Genomic DNA, 19,545 nt, shown 5'->3' on the forward strand with positions numbered 1-19,545 from the left:
CTTAAGCAGGCCCGACTGCACATTTTAATACAGACCCCATGGCTGCTTTTTTCTTTTAATTCTGTTTGTTTTTTACAACACACAATGACACCAACAAACAAATTCTAATTGGAGAAAGATACATCAGTATAGTACATTATTTTTCAGGACTTAAAAAAATTGAAGCCTTGTGAACTACGAAAAAAGTATATATGCAACTGATTATGAGAATTATTTATAAAACAGAAAAGCTGGTTTGATAACCTCTCACACAAGATACCTAGTCTGTACTGATTACGTACAAAGCATTACTGCACTGGAAAACAAAAGGACTAACGAGCTTGCTATTTTTACCATGTTCTACACTGTGACATACACTCTCTAGGTGACTGATAGGCCTTACAACTACTGACATCTGAAAAGATTTTATAGCTGCTAATACTCAGGTACACAGCATTCTTTCCATGTATTGGCAGCCACGCTCCAGAAACCCACAAAAACTTTGGACCTAGGCAGCTAAAATATTCTTGTTTACCACTTTTCTATAATCAATAGCTTCCTTCAGCCAACAGCCATATCACCCAGCAACTCACTCAAGGTTCCTGCTGGAAGAGGTGTTAGTTGGGTCAGCAGGGGATGCTCATTCTACAGTCTATGTGGATCCTAATGCTCCAGTATAGTGATGGGGACACTATACTGAAAAAAAAGGCGCTGTCCTTTGGATGAGACGTAAAACAGGTCCTGACTCTCTGTGGTCATTAAAAATCCCAGAGCGTTTTTTGAAAAGAGTAGGGGTGTTACCCCGGTGTCCTGGCCAAATTTCCCATTTGCCATACTGCACATGGACTCCTAATAATCCCCATCTATGAACTGGCTTCATTACTCTGCTCTCCTCCCCACCAGCAGATGTGTGGTGAGAGTTCTGGAGTTCTGGTGCACTCTGGCTGTCATCGCATTATCCAGGTGTTGCTGCACACTGGTGGTGGTGGACGGAGTCCCCATTACCTATAAAGCGCTTTGAGTGGAGTGTCCAGAAAAGCGCTATATAAAAGTGTAAGCACATATTATTACTATTATTAATATTATTATTATTATTATTATCATCATCCTCTGGCCTGAGAAATATTAGGCCAAAAAGACTGTTCTTTAATTGCACCTCATGCAATGTTTGCATTTTAATAAGTTGATGTACACACCAAGATGGAAGAAGAATATTTTGTAACGTTCCCCCACTGCATATAAAAAAAAAAACTGAAACCACTTGAAGCAGATTAAACGTGGTGATGAGCTCTATTACAAATGGCAGGAAATAGCAATACTTCTTTGAAATTGCTAAAAGGATGGCTGATTGCATTGTATCAATGTGCACTTTTGTTGGTAGTCTGAAGAGGAGCGGGTAAAAAGTGAAAATACTGTGTTGTTATCCATATTCCACTCATTGCGTTCACCCAGTCTTTCAGTTTCTTGCCAAGCTTAGAAACTGAAAACTTTCTTACACAAAAAACAAATACACCATTCTGAGTTGGGCAGAAATCTGAATATAGACACAACAGGGGTATGAACTCTAAAAAAAAAAAATTGTGCACATTCAAGATTCAACTTCATTCCAAAATAATTCTCTCATGTAATTTTAATTGGTGGCCAATACACCAAGCTGGTCAGTGTCTGTTATTTACATCAGTGGTATGACCTTTCGGCACAATTCCCTTTCCCTACTCTCCCCTAGCATGTTTGCTGTAAGAATTGTAGATGTAATCTAATCCCATCTGCCAAACGTTCTCATCTAGCATTTCCAAGTGATCTTTCTCACAGGCTGCGCCACACAGTCTCTGTCTCTGCCAACTCATCCCTGAGCCAAGAGCTTCTGACCAGTCTCACTACTGTGGGAAGAAAGAAAAGGCTGGGCTGGCACACAGCAGGGTCAACAGCACCCATTACAAAACGCTGCCACCACAAACTATCACCACCTTACTTTCTGAGGCCACGGAACGTGGCTTCGGAATGTTTGTAATGTTGTTTCATTGCCACTTCTGGATCGTCAGCATAACTGGTGATATTATAACAAATACTGCCTTACAAAGCTTGGCAACAACTGTTAAGGCTTTACGTGTTACATAGACAGAGGCTTTGGCTCACTGTCAGGTATCAAACAATAGTGATCCCACTTCTCATAGCTTCCGCTGCTATAAAAACAGAACAACACCGCCTGTCTGACTGGCTTGACCAATTCAGCACGGACACTGAGATTCCCAGCCACTGCTACCACAGTCTGGAGGAAGTCTCCCTATAGTGGAAACTATTTCTTTTGTTGAACACTGAAGTTTTAACATAATCTGTATCAGAGCTGTTCAAATCCTGAATTATGCTGTATTTGCTTTTACATGCAGACATGTGACGAATTTCACAGTTACAGAGTGTAGCTGCTAGACATACATAGTGAAGTCTGATGTATTTTGTATTTGTTATTTATTGAACTATTTGCATACAATGTTAAGTTAGAAACACACATATTCCAATTAGGAACCCTGATAATGCACAAGAAGAGGATTTTTTTTAATGAGTCCCATCTGTTAGTGGTCTAAAAAATAATTATTTCTTAAAAATCCTAGTGAAACCAAAGCACACACTAAGTATTCCTTGTGGTACAACTATGTTCCCTCAGTCTATGCTGGAGTTAAGGCCATTTTTATGTCACTTACTTGTAAAGGTCAGGTTGAGGCTGTTCACATTCAATGGTTGCTCTGAGAGAGTCCACTTCTTTTTCCGTGTTGAATGCTTTTGTGTCTTGAACAGCGTAATACGTCTTAACAGTAAAGCCAGCAAAGGAACAAAAAGAATCATGTATTATGAACTTGGACACATCCGTACCAAAGGGCTGTGAGAGCAAATGAGCATCTGAACAGCAGGATATTATCTACAGCACACTTGTCAGAATTCATACTGTGTAAAAAAAACTAGCAAATGAGGTAAATGGGCCAAATGGCCTTCTCATCTGGAACTGCTCTTATGTTCTTTGTCTTGAAGGCCTTAAAATTTTTGTGACAAACTTGTGGGTCTGTCCCTGACATACAAAATCAATACATCCCTCTTCACAAGGCCTTGTTTTTCCCTGCTAGTTACAGCAGTGATTACAAAGCTCTACTGAGAAACAATTTTCTATTCCCACACATCTATTCCAGCCCGGAGGATATCACGTCACAGCTGCCAGAGATCCTACAACATCAAGAACCCTTTTCTCAAGGCACCATACAGGTGTCTTGAGCACTGAGGAGCACCATTTTTTGTCACCTTTTCTAAGGCCCTCCTTTATACAGCCAGAAGTTCTTTTCATTCATGGCAATATGTACAATGAACATTAAGCAGTCACCAGGGGTCCAGTTCCCAATCTTAAGGAAAAGGTACACCTCTCGAGAGTTGTGAAACAGTCATGTTGAAAGGCTATTGTGCAAATTGCAGTGTTTGATAACACCTCAAAGGTTACTGTTTTTTTTTAAACCAGTCCTTTACTTCTATGGACTTATCTTTTCTAATAGATTGTGTTGTATTCGGTTTTGTGTACACTTCGTGATGTTTTTGTGTACGTGCCTTTTTACCGTTATGAAACTATTCCACCAAAGAGAGATTGTGAACCAACCGTTCAAATTATTGTGAAGTAGGTCAAATTAAAGAGGAAAGGTGTTCAAAAGAAATCAACTCAAACTAAAACAAAATGTTGTGCTTCTATATCCTCCTTATTTCAGTCTTCAGATGAGTAATAATACAAAAAATAATGTTTTCTTTCCTGTTTAAAATCCCTCAATACAATCTCAGCATTCAAATACCCTGGTTGCGTTATTTTAATCCATTTTCATTATTTAAAATAATAATATATTATTAATTTTTTTTCTTCCAATGTGATGTTTACATAAGTTCCCTTTATCATTAATGCATCTTCAGATGTGTTTTGGAATATTAACTGAAAATCTGCAGCATTATGAAGAAACAGTCCCCTAGTTAAACAATAACAGGTAATCGCTCTTAAGAAAGACAGTTTGTGTTTTGGAGACAAACTGGAGTACATGCCAGGACCACAAAAAAAAAAAAAAGCAAAATAAGTACAAAACCAAATCTGTTAAAAAAAGGACAGTTTATATTCTGCATTTATAAAAGCCCTTCAAAAGGCAACTCTGGAGGAGTTCTACCTACTGTACCTTGTATCAACTATTACCTTTTAAATAATTTCAACAAAATGCAAAAACTCACTCAAAAGTCAAATGTTAGGCAGAAAGTACTGTGCATGCTAGGTTGAAAAGCGTGTCAAATGTGTTCTTTCCCCAAAAACAAAAGCAAGAATGTATTTAACAGATAATTCCCCGTGTAGTCTGAAGTCACTGTTCTGACCTTGTGGCTGGATTCTCCATCCAAACTGGCCGTTGTGACGAAGCTCGTCCCATCCTCTCGACTGGACGACAGGAAAATTAGGTCACAGGGGAAGGTTTCGTCTTCTTTAACTAGCACGATGTCTCCCACCTGAGAACAGAAACACAAAAGTGACAAATCTGACAACCTGACAAAAGTATTGTTTTATTTTGGTCCCCAAATAGACAGGTTGCACTGTATAAATATTAAGGCTCACACAACCAACTTTCCATTTGTACCCCAAACAATCCTGCAAAGCAAATGAATATATACTCTCAAAGAACCCTTCAGGTACTGTACGTTTTAATTCCTCAATAGTCCAAACCTGCTTTTCGCCAATCTACAGTATGCTTCAAGTTTGAATGACAGCTTTATCTAAGCCACAGCTTAACCGAGCAGGAAGGTGGTATAGGTCAGTACACACAGAATTTGATTTTACTCCATTGTAGGGCACACACACATTCTCCTGACCGCTCACACAGAGGGCGATTTAGAGATGCCAGGAAATCAGAAGAGCATGTCTTTAGACTGTGGGGAGAAACCACAGCGCCCAGAGAAATTTCAACCAGCCAAAGGGAGAGCATGCAAACTTCACACAGAGGGCACTCCAGTCCAGAATCAAACCCAGAATCCAAGAGCTGAGGAAACACCTAAGTGTAATCGTGCTACCCACCCCACCTGCACTTCATGATCAAGCACAACACAAATAACTAACCGAGTAATCCAGGCAAATTTCACCGCATTATAGAGGATTGTATATTCATTTTACAGAGGATCTAAGTTACATAACAGAGTATCAAGGCAGCATGGTTTTATAATAAATAAATCCCTGACCATATCCAGCTGAGCAATGCACTTTCATTTAAATTGCTGTCACAGGTAAAGCCTGTAGTATAAAGTAATGAATAGCCCTGAACATTAATTTGATTGTTATTCATGTTTCCTCACAGGACCTGGCTCACTCAACAAAGATGATGCTTTAATGAGAGCTGCATAAACTCTTTCCAAGATGTAAATGTATGCAAATTTCCGGATGAATAAAAGAAAACCAAGGCCACAGAAGGGTGCATATACTTCAGATAAAACCTTACTTTTGAAATAAAAACAGCCAACTCCAATGCAATCACGTACTTACAGTGGAGCTCCCTACAGCATTCCTCCAAAGGATCTACTACTTTATTATACCCATTAAGTAATAATAATAATAATAATAATAATAAATATTTTATATAGTACTTTTAAAGGTTGCTTCTCAATGCGCTTTACAGAATGACAACAACAATAAATAAAAAGAATACACAAGATAAAACACAATTACAATATACAGAGGAGACGGTGGATGGTGGTACTAAGTATAGTAGGAGCAGAGGGGTAAATAATGGAACCAGTTAAGCAAAGGCTCTTCTAAAGAAGAAGGTTTTCAGTCTGGATTTGAAGGAGTTTAGAGTAGGTGACTCTCTGATATCCTTGGGGAGAGAGTTCCAGAGTTTGCGGACATAACAGAAGAAGGACCTGTCAACCATACAATGTAGATGGGCTTGGGGGACAGTTAGGAGACCAGAATTAGAAGAGCGAAGGTTGCGAGGTGGGGAGTAGGGCGATAATAGTTCAGACAGGTACTGAGGTGCCAAGCTATGCAGAGCCTTATAGGTGCCATAAGCCATGAGCATAATTTTTGGAAAATCACTAGCATGCACTCAAATCCATGCAACCTCAGCACCTTGACAAAACCCAGCCTGTGAACTCCTCATCATTCATTTGCAGAAGACAGAATCAAACTGAAATTGATTCATTCACTTAAAAATTAAGCTAATCAAACAGAATAATCAGCACGTTTTAAAATGCTTTAAATTTTAAATAATTTAACATCTGTTTTATATTTCACTATATACAGCCTGCCTTTTTGATCATAATCTGTATGATTGTATTTTCACCTTTATACTATTTACTACTGTTTTTGTAAATCAAACACACAAAACACGGATTCTAAGAATCATTTTCTTTGCACTTGTCACTATAACTCTGGATTTGGTCTTTCCTCTATTACTTTGCAAGTGGATCCAGGCCATTATGCACGTTTTTTACTTCTCCAGGACGGTGTTTGTCCTTTGACTGGGGACACTTACTCGTAATTTCTGACTCTGCTTTCTCACCACTTTGCCATGCTGGATGATGTGGACAGGACACTGATTAATGGCATTGTCTGCTTTATGCCTGAGCCAGTCTTCATATCCCTGGAAAACAGACAAGACAGATACACACAATACTGCGGTGGCCTGCAATCATTGGATTGTTCAATGGTCTGAACCCAAGATCTTCTTTGAGCTAGAGACCAAAGATGTCCTAATGCAGCAATGAAATGTCAAGAGATGAACAGCTGATCTAAGATACCAGCTCAGTGTATCAGAGGTTATGTCACTGTAACATTCCCTCTCTCTGCCATTGAGGAAAAGCATTATTGACATGAGGTGAAGCCATCTTTCATGGGTAAGTTTTCCACAGTTTTTAGGCTTCTCAGTGAAAAAGAAAACTCACACCACAAATCGCACTGACTTTAAATCTAAAAAGAGGGGGCTGTTTTTTAATCTGTGGAAATTTTATTTCCCCTTTGAGTTATTTACTAGGAAAAAGAAACCTCTCTTTTTTCGGGTTTTTGGTATAGGGAGATATGTTTATCACAGTGAGATCAAGGTGGGTTAGTGGTTCTATAACATGTCTGAGCTTAGACACTCATGCTTGTCATAAATATTGTAAATTAAATTCAGTGTGCTTTGTCTTTTTGGTCATTGATCTGTGGACATGACTGCATCTTTTTGTTGGTCTTTCTTTGACTCTCACACTACAGAGGAACAAAGAAACCACATTACCAAACTCAAATTCCCTGAGGAGTGGGGAGTTTTACCATTTAACTTACAGAAATATGATTAATGGGCAAGTAGGTGTCAAAGTGTCAAAGCATGATTTCACCTTACAACTCCCTATTAATTACAATTGGTGTTTTTAAACCTTCAACACTTCCTCCACTTGTAACAATATATACACACAACTTACAAATTCCTCTCAAAAATGGTAGTTCAATTATAATATTAATCATTTAACATTAAGAATTATAAGAATGTAAGTTTTTAAACATGAATGCCTTAAAGACATGTCCTCTCATTTGTAACCTGTGACATTTAGCCCAATTAGAAGCTATTTGATCTTAGGATTCCAATATATCAGGGTTAGGTAGCATGTTCCAGATTCAAACAAACCTTTCTGCAAATGCACCTTCTGTTCCCAATTTTAAATGCTATCCCACAGTGTTCCCCCCAAAACAGTTACACACACACCAGCCAAACCCTGAAGCAAAGTGCAGAACATATTCGAACTTCCAATCAGATGTGATGCTATGCATACACACAGAACTGAGGTTTTTGTGCAGCAGGGGAATTGCAAGACTACACAGCCAAATGTCACTTGTCAGACCCACTTGACAAAATATCAGTTCGAAGAACCACATCAGTCTAACAGTATCATATCACTATCACGGACCTGTGCTAGTTTGTCATTTGATGTGCCCATTAACGCTGCCTCTCGGCGCATCTCACAAAGACGTTAGCCGTAAGGATTACAGCTGATCGCTATGCAAGGTGACATATGTTTACACTGATGCTAAGAGATATTAAAAACTGACAACAAAGATGCTGTTTTGCTCTGAAGGTGCTTAATACACATGATGCGTACACAGGCTCAAGAATGATAATCTGCGTGACAGGTTCACCGTAGGCAACACTGTATACAATGAAACACCTTGTCTGTCAGTGAAACCTGCTGACAAACATGAGCCTTGGCTTCACTGGGGAAACCTGGAATTCTTAGGATTGGAATTAAAGCTTCAAGTTGCAAATCCTTGGAAATGGAAAAACCACTCCTTTAGTATTAGATGTTCATTAGCAAATTAACAATTTAGAACGCATACAGTAGAAAATACATCTAGAAAAGCTTTATAGAATTTGATTTGTCTCTCCTAAGAATGGTATTTGGAAGTTACAGAGCAAAAGTGAGCTTAATGTGAAAGCATAACACCTTTTGGCACAGCTACTGCATTCCTCCCGGTTAACTCAAGTGCTTGTGAAATGAAACCCCTTAATTTTTTTTTTTCTCTATACAAACAAGTACTGTACTTCATTACAAAGTCAGCTCAGCTGGTGATGAAAGCTGTTTGCTTTTTTCCAACAGTCTTCACTGGTCAGAATTCAAACAAATGCAGCAGCATACTGGAGCCACTGCAGCCAAACTGCATGGTTATCCAGGGCAGACATTTGTACTTTCTGTAGTGTGCTTTGGCTCACCGCCATTAACTGCAAGACCATTCTGCTCTGAGGGCTTGGTTGTGCGTGTGTTATCTTAACAGCGGGGTTAAGACAAAGATTTGCCATTTCGCCTTCACCTTTTCAACCTGAACGAACCTCTCTCAGGTTTCTCTCACCTGTTTGATGGCAGTGACTGTAATCACAAAGAACAGTGGAAGTCCACTAGTGATGGGGCTAGTCGGAGTGTCAATAATCAACTGGAACAGAGCCAACAAGGAACAAACACTGTAATCAGCAACTGTTGCACAATTATCAAGACAAAACAAGAAGGCAGGGTGTAAGTCAAAAGAGAAAGTTGAAAGGTTTTATCTTAGCATGTCAAGAAAGTGACTCTCAGAATGATTTTGAAACATCTTCTGTGGAGCATGCATTTCGTCTATGAAAACAGCAAACGAGCAAAATACCTTACCTGCACAAGGAAAATGATTAGGAAATAAAAATTTGCAATTCTTCTGAACTGTTCAAACAGGTTTTTCGGTACAAAGTTCCAGAAAGTGTACTGTGGAAGGAAAAATGTCTGTGTTAGACTGACACCATGGAGCGTTGTACTGGCTATATCAAAGTAGTAGTATACTACATTCACCTGCAATAAATCTGACTGCTCCTAACATTCATCTGTCTTCTTGTTTACAGGACTTGCTTACAAGAGTGAACCTTGGACTACTATAAAATGATGGCCTCCGTTAAGAAAATATGAACAGTGATAATCACTAGGATCACTTGAAATCTGCTGAAAGACAGTGTTAATCACTATTAAATACCTAAAAACAATTAAAACCTTCTTCAGATGTTGTAAATGATGCTGCAACTCAAGTGGCAATCCACTGAAACTCAGCAGGTGTGAGCCTGGCCAGTACCTGGATGGGAGACCTCCTGGGAAATATAAGGTTGCTGCTGTATAATTTGGTGGGGCCTATAGGGGTAGCTCACCCTGCAACTGGTGTGGATCCTAATACCGTAGCATAGTGACGGGGACACCTTACTGTAAAAATGGTGCCATCGTTCTGATAAGACTCTCTGTGGTCATTAAAAATTCTCAGGGTGTTTCTCAAAAAGAGTTGGGGTCTTACCCCAGTGTCCTGGTCAAATTTCCCATTGCTCTTTACCAATCATGACCTCCTAATAATCCCGATTATGAACTGGCTTCATCACTCTGTTCTCCTCCCCACTGAGACCTGGTGTGCGGCGAGCATACTGGCGCACTATGGCTGTCGTAGCATCATCCAGGTGGAGCACAATCCCCATTACCTACAAAGTCCCTTGGGTGGAGTGTCCAGAAGAGTGCTATATAATTGTAAGGATTTTGTTTCTTCTTTGCCAGCCTTAGTGGTGACCTAAGCGCACTTGAGCGCTCGTGTCGACTTTGCATTACCTTAGAGGAGACTATTCTGTTGTCTGGGTATCTCTGGGGAATGTAGGCCTCTGCTCCAGGCGGGGGCTCCTTGTGGCCGATGTACACTGTCCGGCTGTCCACCCAGTTCTCCTCTCCAGCACACTGCAACAAAATGCCATCACAATGAGGTCAAAACCCAACACTGTCACCGTCTGCCTACAGGACAGCTTTCAAAGCAGTCTGCGCCCAGAGCACGTCCTCGGCCATCCTTCCAAACAGACTGGAAAAGCTTAAAGATGCTAGGAAAAAAAAAAACGCTGACCAATGGAAAGGAGAAATTCATGTTTAATCACTCAAATTTAAACATGCATACTGCATGTCCATTCAAATAGAGGTGGTTTCCTTTTGATTAAGAAAAGTGGAGAAGTTCTGCACCTAGAGCCAAAAGCTTTGAAAGTCATCCTGACTGGTTTTTGATTTTGACTGACAGAACGAAGAAAGGGTAAGGGGACAGAGAGGTACAGTACACAGTTTTTACATGTAATGTGCAGTATATACTGTATGATGTACAGCCCCGCACAGGATTGAGATGTACAGCACAGTAAAACCCAATTACTCTTTCGCAGCTATCCTGCTGCTAAGGGATGCTTTTAATCTTCACTCAGACAGCAGCTAAACCAACCTTGTGGCCACGGTCATATTTCAGTTATGGTAAATATTGTTCTTCTACATCACAGCAAATGTATTGCATCTTACACACTCTCTGCTTTATTGCGCCAATATAACAAAAATAAATCGTCAGGTGGTGCTGCCTTTCCAAAATTATTCACCGTCTTGTGGTCAGAGAAAAGAAGAGGCTTGTCGAAACCAGATTTAAACATCACAAAAAAAGCAATCCAAGGGTAACTGCAGGCAGGTAAATAAATACGATCCCAGACCCCAGACAATTCTCAGTGATAATCTGATTATTTCAAGACAGTAAGTAGGCTTTTGTGAAGACGGGGGAGTTTCTGGGAAAATGCAAAAACCACAGCTCTCCTGGAGGTACGAGGTGGAGAAGGACTATTTTGGAAACAGTAAATAGCATTTAAAAATCAATTTGAAATGCCACGGGATGCCAGTGTAAATAAAGCCACAGTAGGATGTTGTTTTGGGAAAGCAGCGAGCTTCATAACAGGAAGTCCAGATGGAAATCCATTGTGAGAGAGATAAAAGCTTCCCTCTCCTGTAGCCTAGACCTTATGTGTCATGCTGTTCCACTGATGGCTGCTCAGAATAAAATGAAGCAAATCAGCCTTGTACACCTCATAGTGTTTATAGACTTTCTGCCACTGCCACTACTGAGATGACTTACAATATAAAGAGATTTCAAATGAATGACAATTTCAGAATACCACCATTCTAGTTTTGATAGCTGGGAAATGCATAGAACATTTTAATTTATATCTTCATTTCACAGGAAAAGGTCTTCCTATGTCCTTTACCTGTACCATTACCTCTTTTTATTCGACATCTTTAGTGTACTGACAGTAGTTACATTGTGAAAAATGGCAAATGAGCCACTAAATTAAAAGCAGAGAGAAGTAACAAGATGGACAATGCCAAACAATGAAACATGAAAAAATTAAACCAGTCCACTCTTACATTAGTTTTCTTTGCAAACAAGCTCAGTTTGAGCATTTAAGGTTTGATTTAAAAAAAAAAACATATAAAAAATATATATACACCATTTGAACTCCAGCCAAATAGGACATAGTAAATGGAAGGGGGTTAATACTTCTGCAACATTGTCTAATCATAAATAACCATAATTAAAATAAATAAAAAATTCCAAGCTCACTGGTATACCCAAACAGTCATACCATACACATGTTAAAAAAAAAGAAAAATCCTTTTGGCACTGAATAAGCCCAGTTCTGTTGAATTCAGCGACATGAAATAAATGATGTGATAACACAAGTGGAAAACCAAGCAGCTGTTTATATAGTGCACAGCGCTATTCTTCCAATCTTCCTCACTGGGGGATTAGAAATTAGCCTGCTGCATCTTTAACAGTTACGTAAGCCATGAAAATATAGGCTATTACTTTAAAGGCTATTTTTATCCAGGGTGTTCCATATATTGCATAGGACGATTACACATCTGTTAGCACCGATTTTTATAATAGATGTCGTTTAGAGCCACCAGAACTAGACCATAGCGAAGCATCAGAGGGCAGCTGCCAGAGCCCCTTCTGGAGGAAAAGGCTGCTGTGCACAAGTCCCTGGTCATGAGAGGAAAGATGAGGCTCCACCGATGGCAAATGGGTTCAATTAGCAGTTCCTCCTGTGTCTGCAGAAAACGAAAAGTGTCCCCTTTTCCATTTCACCACCTACAGCGCTAGGAAAGCTTAAACGTCAACACTGAAAAGCCATACAGAGCCTAAATATATTAATTGGCAAACAAATCAAATGCATTTTTTTGTTTGCTTTTGAAATTTGTGCAAACACAGCACTTTTTTTTTAATTCATTTTCAACTAAGTCCATTGCCAGCGCTATCGGACGCACAGTTTAGCGGGCGTTTTTTTCCAGTGAAATGTAGGAAAATCATCTTTGGACTTGAAATCGACAAGGTTTCAGGGGCCCTGCTAAAGGCCAAGAAGAGATATTCACTAGAGTTGTAGAGAATCGATACACTGTGTTAAAAACCTGTAAAGATATTTATGACCTAATAATAATCTCCAAGTGTACATCTGCATTAATAAATACAGGCAAGACTGCCTTGGTCTGTTCCACCATGTGAACTGAAAACACCAGTGCTTCTGTTGACTTTAACAGAACATACTATACTGGGCACTTCCTCTGGGTCTGGTTCACTAAACGTTTGTAGAAATCCATATAAAGACTAAATAATCTAGCCCCTTCACTGATGACAAGAAATTGTATCTCTTGTCTTGTCTCAGTTATCTTTTGGTCATCCTTCTCTATTAACTTACCTATGTTCAGAGATTCTTTCTTACTTTATGCTCATAATTCATGTTTTAGGTGTCCAAAGGAAAAACAATGTCAGAATAATATTAAAACCTACAGTATAAAGTTGACGTCTATTCTTTGGGAGAGTGCATGCATGTGTACATTGTTGTAAAAAGGTTTATTTTCTTAATTTAAAAAAAAGTGTTGATGTTAGATGCCCATTGTTTTTTCAGTTCAAAGGAAACGTACCGTTACCAAGCCAAAGACTCCTATGAATCATAAATGTTCATTTTAAATACATATTTTTAAAACTGTGATTTATGTAAATGTATAAATTCACCTTAGACCGGAAGATTAAGTGTCCCAAGATAACGGTGTTGGGGATCAGAGTCCAAGTCACTCAGTATATCCTGTTGTCTGTTGACTGGAATAACAAATCCATATTTCAGTGGCACATAGTGATATAGACCTCTATTTTAACATTATTTAGTCATGTACTGTAATAATGTTATGAATATAAAAAAATGAATGTATTAGCATTTTTCTTCCGTCTGCCAAAGACCCCTGCCATTATTCTGTGATGAACGCATCCTTCTTTTTCTTATACTGTAAAACTATTTAAGTTCTGTAGCCGCAACACAAATACTTTTATAGAAGGGTGAGACTATACAACGAAAATCAAAGCAAAACAGAATTCCTTTACAAAAAGTGAGCAAATAACCAGTGTTTTGCAAATGATTCCAATATGTGTGGATTGCTAAACACAGACAATTGTACAAATTGTGAAAGCAGGCAACCCATTTGAGACAAATTGTCTGAACGGGAGAGTCCCAACCCACTGTTCTCCAAATACACAATCTAACCACTCCAATTGAGCAATAAGGAGTGGGGAACAAAAACCTGTATACACCTTTTCAGATGGTTTCATTCACATGACTCAAACAGGAACGTACTATGTAACTATGTACAGTGAGCTGTAACTAAAAACAGTCTATAGTACACGCCTTTAAAGGACCACACTGCTTTTAAAATTGTCTGTAGTTGTGGCAAAAATTAATGTGATAGGAAAAAATTCTGCCAATACATTTAAAGAAAAAGTCAACAAAGGAGAAATGGTATGCATTGTACACGTGTGTGTGCACATTCCCAGCTACTATGGAAAATCTGAAGGTAGGCATACAACAAGAAGCTTAGTCTAGTTCACCTGATGAACTTCAACAGCATTTTGTGGAACTTCACTGTACACCTAAAGAATATGACTGAAGTCAGAAGAGGACTTGAATTTTTTTTCCAGTGCTCACATACTAATTTGCTGTATCACTTAATGATCACATGGAATACACACAAAAAAACATCCCTTTATACACACACCAACACACTACAGTAAAGCAGCTTAGGAACTAAAAGACCCAACAGCTGGTATAACAGAGTTCGTCATCATCGAATCCCTGCAATCATCTCTAATCCCATCTTCTTAAAGTGCAGGGCGCTCCACAGTGAATGGAGTTTGTTTTTTCAGCATACAGACATGGAAAAAAAGACACTATACTCGGGGCATGAGGTCGATTCTTTTTTTAATATTCATCTCTGGCGCCTTGTTTTTTACTAGTCAAGAAGGCTGCACTGTGTTTTGTTTCTTATGTAATCAGCACTGACGTTAATCCACTAACACGAGGGCTTCTGTTGAAGGCTGTCCTGTCCTAGTTTTTAATCAGGCTCTCGGGTTCAATGTTGTGCTCACGGCTACCTAAACAGAACTTTACAGGTTAAGCATCATTTAAGCGGCTCTTACAGAGAGTGTGAGTACTATACAAATGGTTAAATAAAATACTGAGAGCGACATCATAGCAGGAGGTTCTGCTTGTCAGTGCAAGGAAATCATTAAAACGGTTTAATGATAGACTGCCAAAAGGGTCTGTTCATCTTCTTCATAATGTGCGGCTTATAACCTAACAGTTAAAGTAACACAGGGTAAGCCAATTTTTTTCTCTTTAACCCCCCTCTCAAATAAAAGAAACCACACAAACTATTACAACAGTTTTATTATTATATAATATTAATATTATTATTACAACAAACTATTCTGACAATTTTTTAATGAGGAGTGTTACAAAAAGTTTTGCATTTCCTTTTTATCAATCCAAACATCAGATTTGCAAAGGTTACAGTGTTAGATTTGCTTGAACAGTGAAGAATTTCAGCGGATTAAAAACAAGAAATAGCGGTCCAAAACAACTCACGTAAGCCTTGTAAGAAAGCAGTATGGAGCACATCACCCCGAAAGTGCCTAAATTGTACTCCTTCACATTCAGCATCCTGCTCATCATATAAAAACACTACAGATTATCTGTTACATAACACGTTTTATGACATACTTTTGACAACTAACCAATCACCGAGGCAACAGAAAATACTTGGAAATCTTTATTTGGAATGAAGGAAGTTGGTAAAATTGTTCTTCTGACATGGTACTGAAGAGTACAGTACCATGTCAGCCATAGCCATCTTCTTAAGGATTTTCTTGTTGCCTCTTGAGCAGAAGCAGTTTTCTTTATTCTATTGTCATCCCTGACTTCTGGGACAAAGTCCAGATATCTCCGAACAGCTTACTGTTTGTTCATTTCAATGACATTTGCTATCAATGCCCCATTGTTCCACAGCTTCAGAAAGGGAGCCAATATGCACCATATTAGCCAATCCACTAGAAACATAACCCTATATACAATGCTTATCTACACTCTTTTTCACTTGAAGAAAACCTTCACGTTTGGATTTTTTAAAGGGACCTTTAATCAACAGTAAATCATAAAATGAATCGTTTGTGAGAACACAATGTTTTATTTCTGTTCTACTTAACTGAACCGAAGCAATTTCTGGTTCAAGAACTAGACTACCCATATTGTATGGGAAGCAGGGCAACAAGTGATGGGGTTTGAGATAATCTAAAAAAGATAATCACTCACAGAGGCTACAAGTTGTGAATAAAGGCCACAGAAATATTTTGTGATTAGGATATAATGCATCGTACATTAGAAAACATTTACACTTAAAAGTGAAAGAAGCCCCACAGCTGTAAAACAGGCAGCAGAGAAAGCACTTCCTCTGACTACAGTCACAGTAATTTCATCAGAAGCAGTTTTCGGTAATCTAAGAATACAATTTAAATATCCTGTGATTCCTGTAGCCTAAAACAGCATGCTGTCGTGCATTGTGAACTATAATGCCTTGTGTTTTGAAATACATATTCAGATTCATATTTAGTATGGCCAACTAACTACAAAAAATAAGTAAGGTGGTGTTTTAACACTAAAGGCCAGCTCCTAAAGATGTACTCTACATTCTCCATATCCACTGACTTTTTTTATCCATTCTCTCTCCTCAGAATAGGGTAACCTCTTGTCCAACTGTCAATATTGAAACACTTCATTTTTTTAGAAAAGACTATTGGGTGCAAAATGTAACGCACTCTTTATTCTGTCACGTGCTGTCAATATTTCTTTTTTCATGTTTTTTGGGAAATATAGCAGTTGTTGTCTCAAAGTTGTTGGCAGCAGAGGTCCCAGAAGGGGGTCATCACAAAGCTAGGAATATGAAGGTACATTTACTCTTTTACACCATCACTACACAACCTGCTACGTTCTATTTTCATACAGTGTGTATGCTCTCCACAGAGACCAACATTTGCATGTTCAGATTATATGTACAGTATGACAGAACTGCGTTTATACACAGTGAACACAGTGATTATCCCCACTTTTACTTGTTCCTTTGATAAAAAGGAACATTATACAAGGAAATAATACTGATCATTCAGTTTTTTCTGAAGTTCATCAATTTCTCCTGTGTTGATCCAAACTGTTCTTTGCTTGGGTGTGCCTCAGGAGCAAAGCAGGTTATGTCAGTGAACACAATACATTGTACACATCCATTGATTCACTTTAGAGCCAGACGATATACTGGATACTTGCAGAGTACTGTTCAACATGCTTTCAAACTGACTCACTTTAGAGTCATGATAACACACAAATGCAGCAGTGACATGTACTGCACTGGGTTTTCTGAGAAACTCAACCACAAAAATTCAGGCAAAGAATACAGAGCAGAGAAGCCTGCCCAACACACCTCCTGTAACTGCAGTATACATACTAGAATTGCCATGTTTTGCATCGTGATTTTATACCTGCATTCTGCATCCCTAACAACTTGTCTTGTTCCAAAGCGCAAGAAGCTTGTTACTCAGAAAACACTGAGCCGAGACCTTAATTTGCAATTATATCTGTGGCAGCAAAGAGAGAGAAAGAGGTCAGCTGGTGGCCCATATCTGTAAACGTCTGCATACACTTCTACAGAAAATGTGCTAGGGTGTAACCCATTTAAAAACATTTTCCATGCAACTCATCTGTGGGAGGGGTGGCTGAGTAGGCAATTACAGTTAGCAAACCAATCAGTTTTCTTTAATTAAATTTAGATTTCCTGCACCTTGTGCTATCAAGCTGTCACCTGCTTCTATAGTACAGAGTGGGCAATGTCAGGGAATCACATAGGTGATAAAAACATGCTGCTCAGACTCTCTTCCTGTTGTGTGTTTTGTGGTACTTATATTTAAGTCTGCGGAATAACTCACTCTCTATCTGCCCCCCCCTCCCCCTCCATGTCTTGTTCGGTGTGTTTGGGACTTTTCAACCATTTCTCTGTAAAAGCCTGAAGTCCAGCTGTACGGTCGACATCAAACTTGTCATTTCTCACTGAAATCTATGCTAGACGACCGCACCTGTCACAAAGGGCAGCACAAATGTATCCAAGCACCTTCGCCGGTAATCCCGAAAGCAGAGGTCAAGACATGAGAACCAGGGGTCACTTCGTGCCTTTTAATCCTGCAGGCCCTGGGGGAATCTGGGGGACACTGGAAGGTCAGTGCAGCTATATTTCCTGTAAAGACATTGTGCACAAGGTGCTCCATTTCCGAGCACACTGTGTGTGTGTGTGTGTGTGGGGGGGGAAGCAACGAGCACCCATCTTTAATTTATGTGCCACAGCTACAATCAACTGCCCTGGTTCATCTTTATCCTCACTGTCAACATGATAAGGTCTTATCATTAAAAGGAAGCCTGTCTCCAGCATAAATGCAAATATCAGATGAGGCACAAGCTTTCAGAAAAGATAATACTGCAAATCAATAAACAAAGATCAAATGACAATTAGAGCTGCTGTCAGCTTCCAGAAGCATCTTACAAAATTAAGGCTTTTGTGCAAACCACTACTGCCTGCATTAACACAAAGGAAGAGCCTGTCAGCTGTGACAAAGTGTTTCAAAAGACCAGAAAATGCTTAAATAAAAGAATTACTCAAGCTGGGCACTCTCAACAAAAAGAGGACATCTGAAAATATCAAATTACTCCCACAATTCCACATTTGAACTCCGTTTTCAAGTGCTTCATTGACAGCGTCATTCGGATGCAAAACCCTCCATGAATGAAAATGGAGCGTTAGTACAGAGAAAGTGTTACATTAGCTGAAAAGGGAAGATATGGTGAATGTGGGTACAGAAGCGTCAATCCAATGTGGTAGCTAACTGGAGTTCAAAACCACTGTCAGTACTTTTTTCTTAATTATTTTGACCTCAAAGCCTTGTTTACATGCTTGATCTCATTAAAGTTGAGAACTCAGAGAAGTTCAATTACACTGCTGAATTGCCACCCCGATAAGGCTATGTACAAAAGAAAGAAAACAGAAATAAAATACTATGCCTTTCCATACAGTAAATCTCACAGATCAGAAATACTGTCCATGTCATGTTCATCACATTCACCAATGTCTATAGAAACTTGTTCATCCTCGAGATACTCAATAAAACAAATTATCGGACAAAATGTAAAACAGAAAACTATTACGTTTTTTTTTCTTTTTGCCTCCACTATGGATGTTTAATTAAATTTCGTTAATTGTATGCATCGCGCTTTATTTGAAAGCAGTCTCATACAGCCAGTTTCCTAAATGTCAAATGACTTTATAACACTCATATTTATTTATAACTATTGCTTCAAAATATACGGCAATGATCAGTTATAAAACATAACAACTGCCAAAGAACAGGCCACAGAAAGATCGATGGTAACATTTGGAACAAGCTTTTAGTCATGGTGAAGGTCAATTTGAATTTCTATCTACCTGTGAGGTCATCTGGAAAAAAGGTTCTAAGGGACCCTTGTTGTAACAGTGTTATATTTAGCCTCTGTGAAGGTGTTGGGCTGGTTATAAAAGAAATTATTTTCAAGTAGCTTTGCCCTTAGAGTTTTACCTGATTCTTAAACTTGCATGAAACAGTAGCTATATACCCATCCTTCCAAAATCACACCCTAGCAACACTTAAGACAGCTTCAAAAAAGCACTTGCAATTACCATGAAGTAAATAAAAATATTTCTTTCTAGAGAAGGTATCACCTCTGCCTGTAAAAACACCTGGAAGAATGAACACTTAAGAGTTCAAGATACTGCTCTTTACTATTCTTGATGGTCCTGATGCTGGCA

General features: G+C 38.9%; 1 protein-coding gene across 17 annotated transcripts in view; it reads right to left on the reverse strand.

The window, feature by feature from the left end:
• atp11a (ATPase phospholipid transporting 11A) overlaps nucleotides 1-19,545 on the reverse strand; it is a 122,946-nt gene that overhangs the window by 76,063 nt on the left and 27,338 nt on the right. For all 17 annotated transcript variants that reach the window (XM_069179271.1, XM_069179270.1, XM_069179277.1 and 14 more), the window contains exons 2-7: nucleotides 10,105-10,227; nucleotides 9,142-9,231; nucleotides 8,849-8,929; nucleotides 6,504-6,611; nucleotides 4,360-4,488; nucleotides 2,679-2,782 (exon numbers count right to left, since the gene is read on the reverse strand). In XM_069179271.1, coding sequence (XP_069035372.1) covers nucleotides 2,679-2,782; nucleotides 4,360-4,488; nucleotides 6,504-6,611; nucleotides 8,849-8,929; nucleotides 9,142-9,231; nucleotides 10,105-10,227 — 635 coding nt within the window. The remainder of the gene's footprint in view (nucleotides 1-2,678; nucleotides 2,783-4,359; nucleotides 4,489-6,503; nucleotides 6,612-8,848; nucleotides 8,930-9,141; nucleotides 9,232-10,104; nucleotides 10,228-19,545) is intronic.

This window comes from Lepisosteus oculatus, chromosome 15, assembly GCF_040954835.1.
Source record: "Lepisosteus oculatus isolate fLepOcu1 chromosome 15, fLepOcu1.hap2, whole genome shotgun sequence".
Taxonomy (NCBI): Eukaryota; Metazoa; Chordata; class Actinopteri; order Semionotiformes; family Lepisosteidae; genus Lepisosteus; species Lepisosteus oculatus.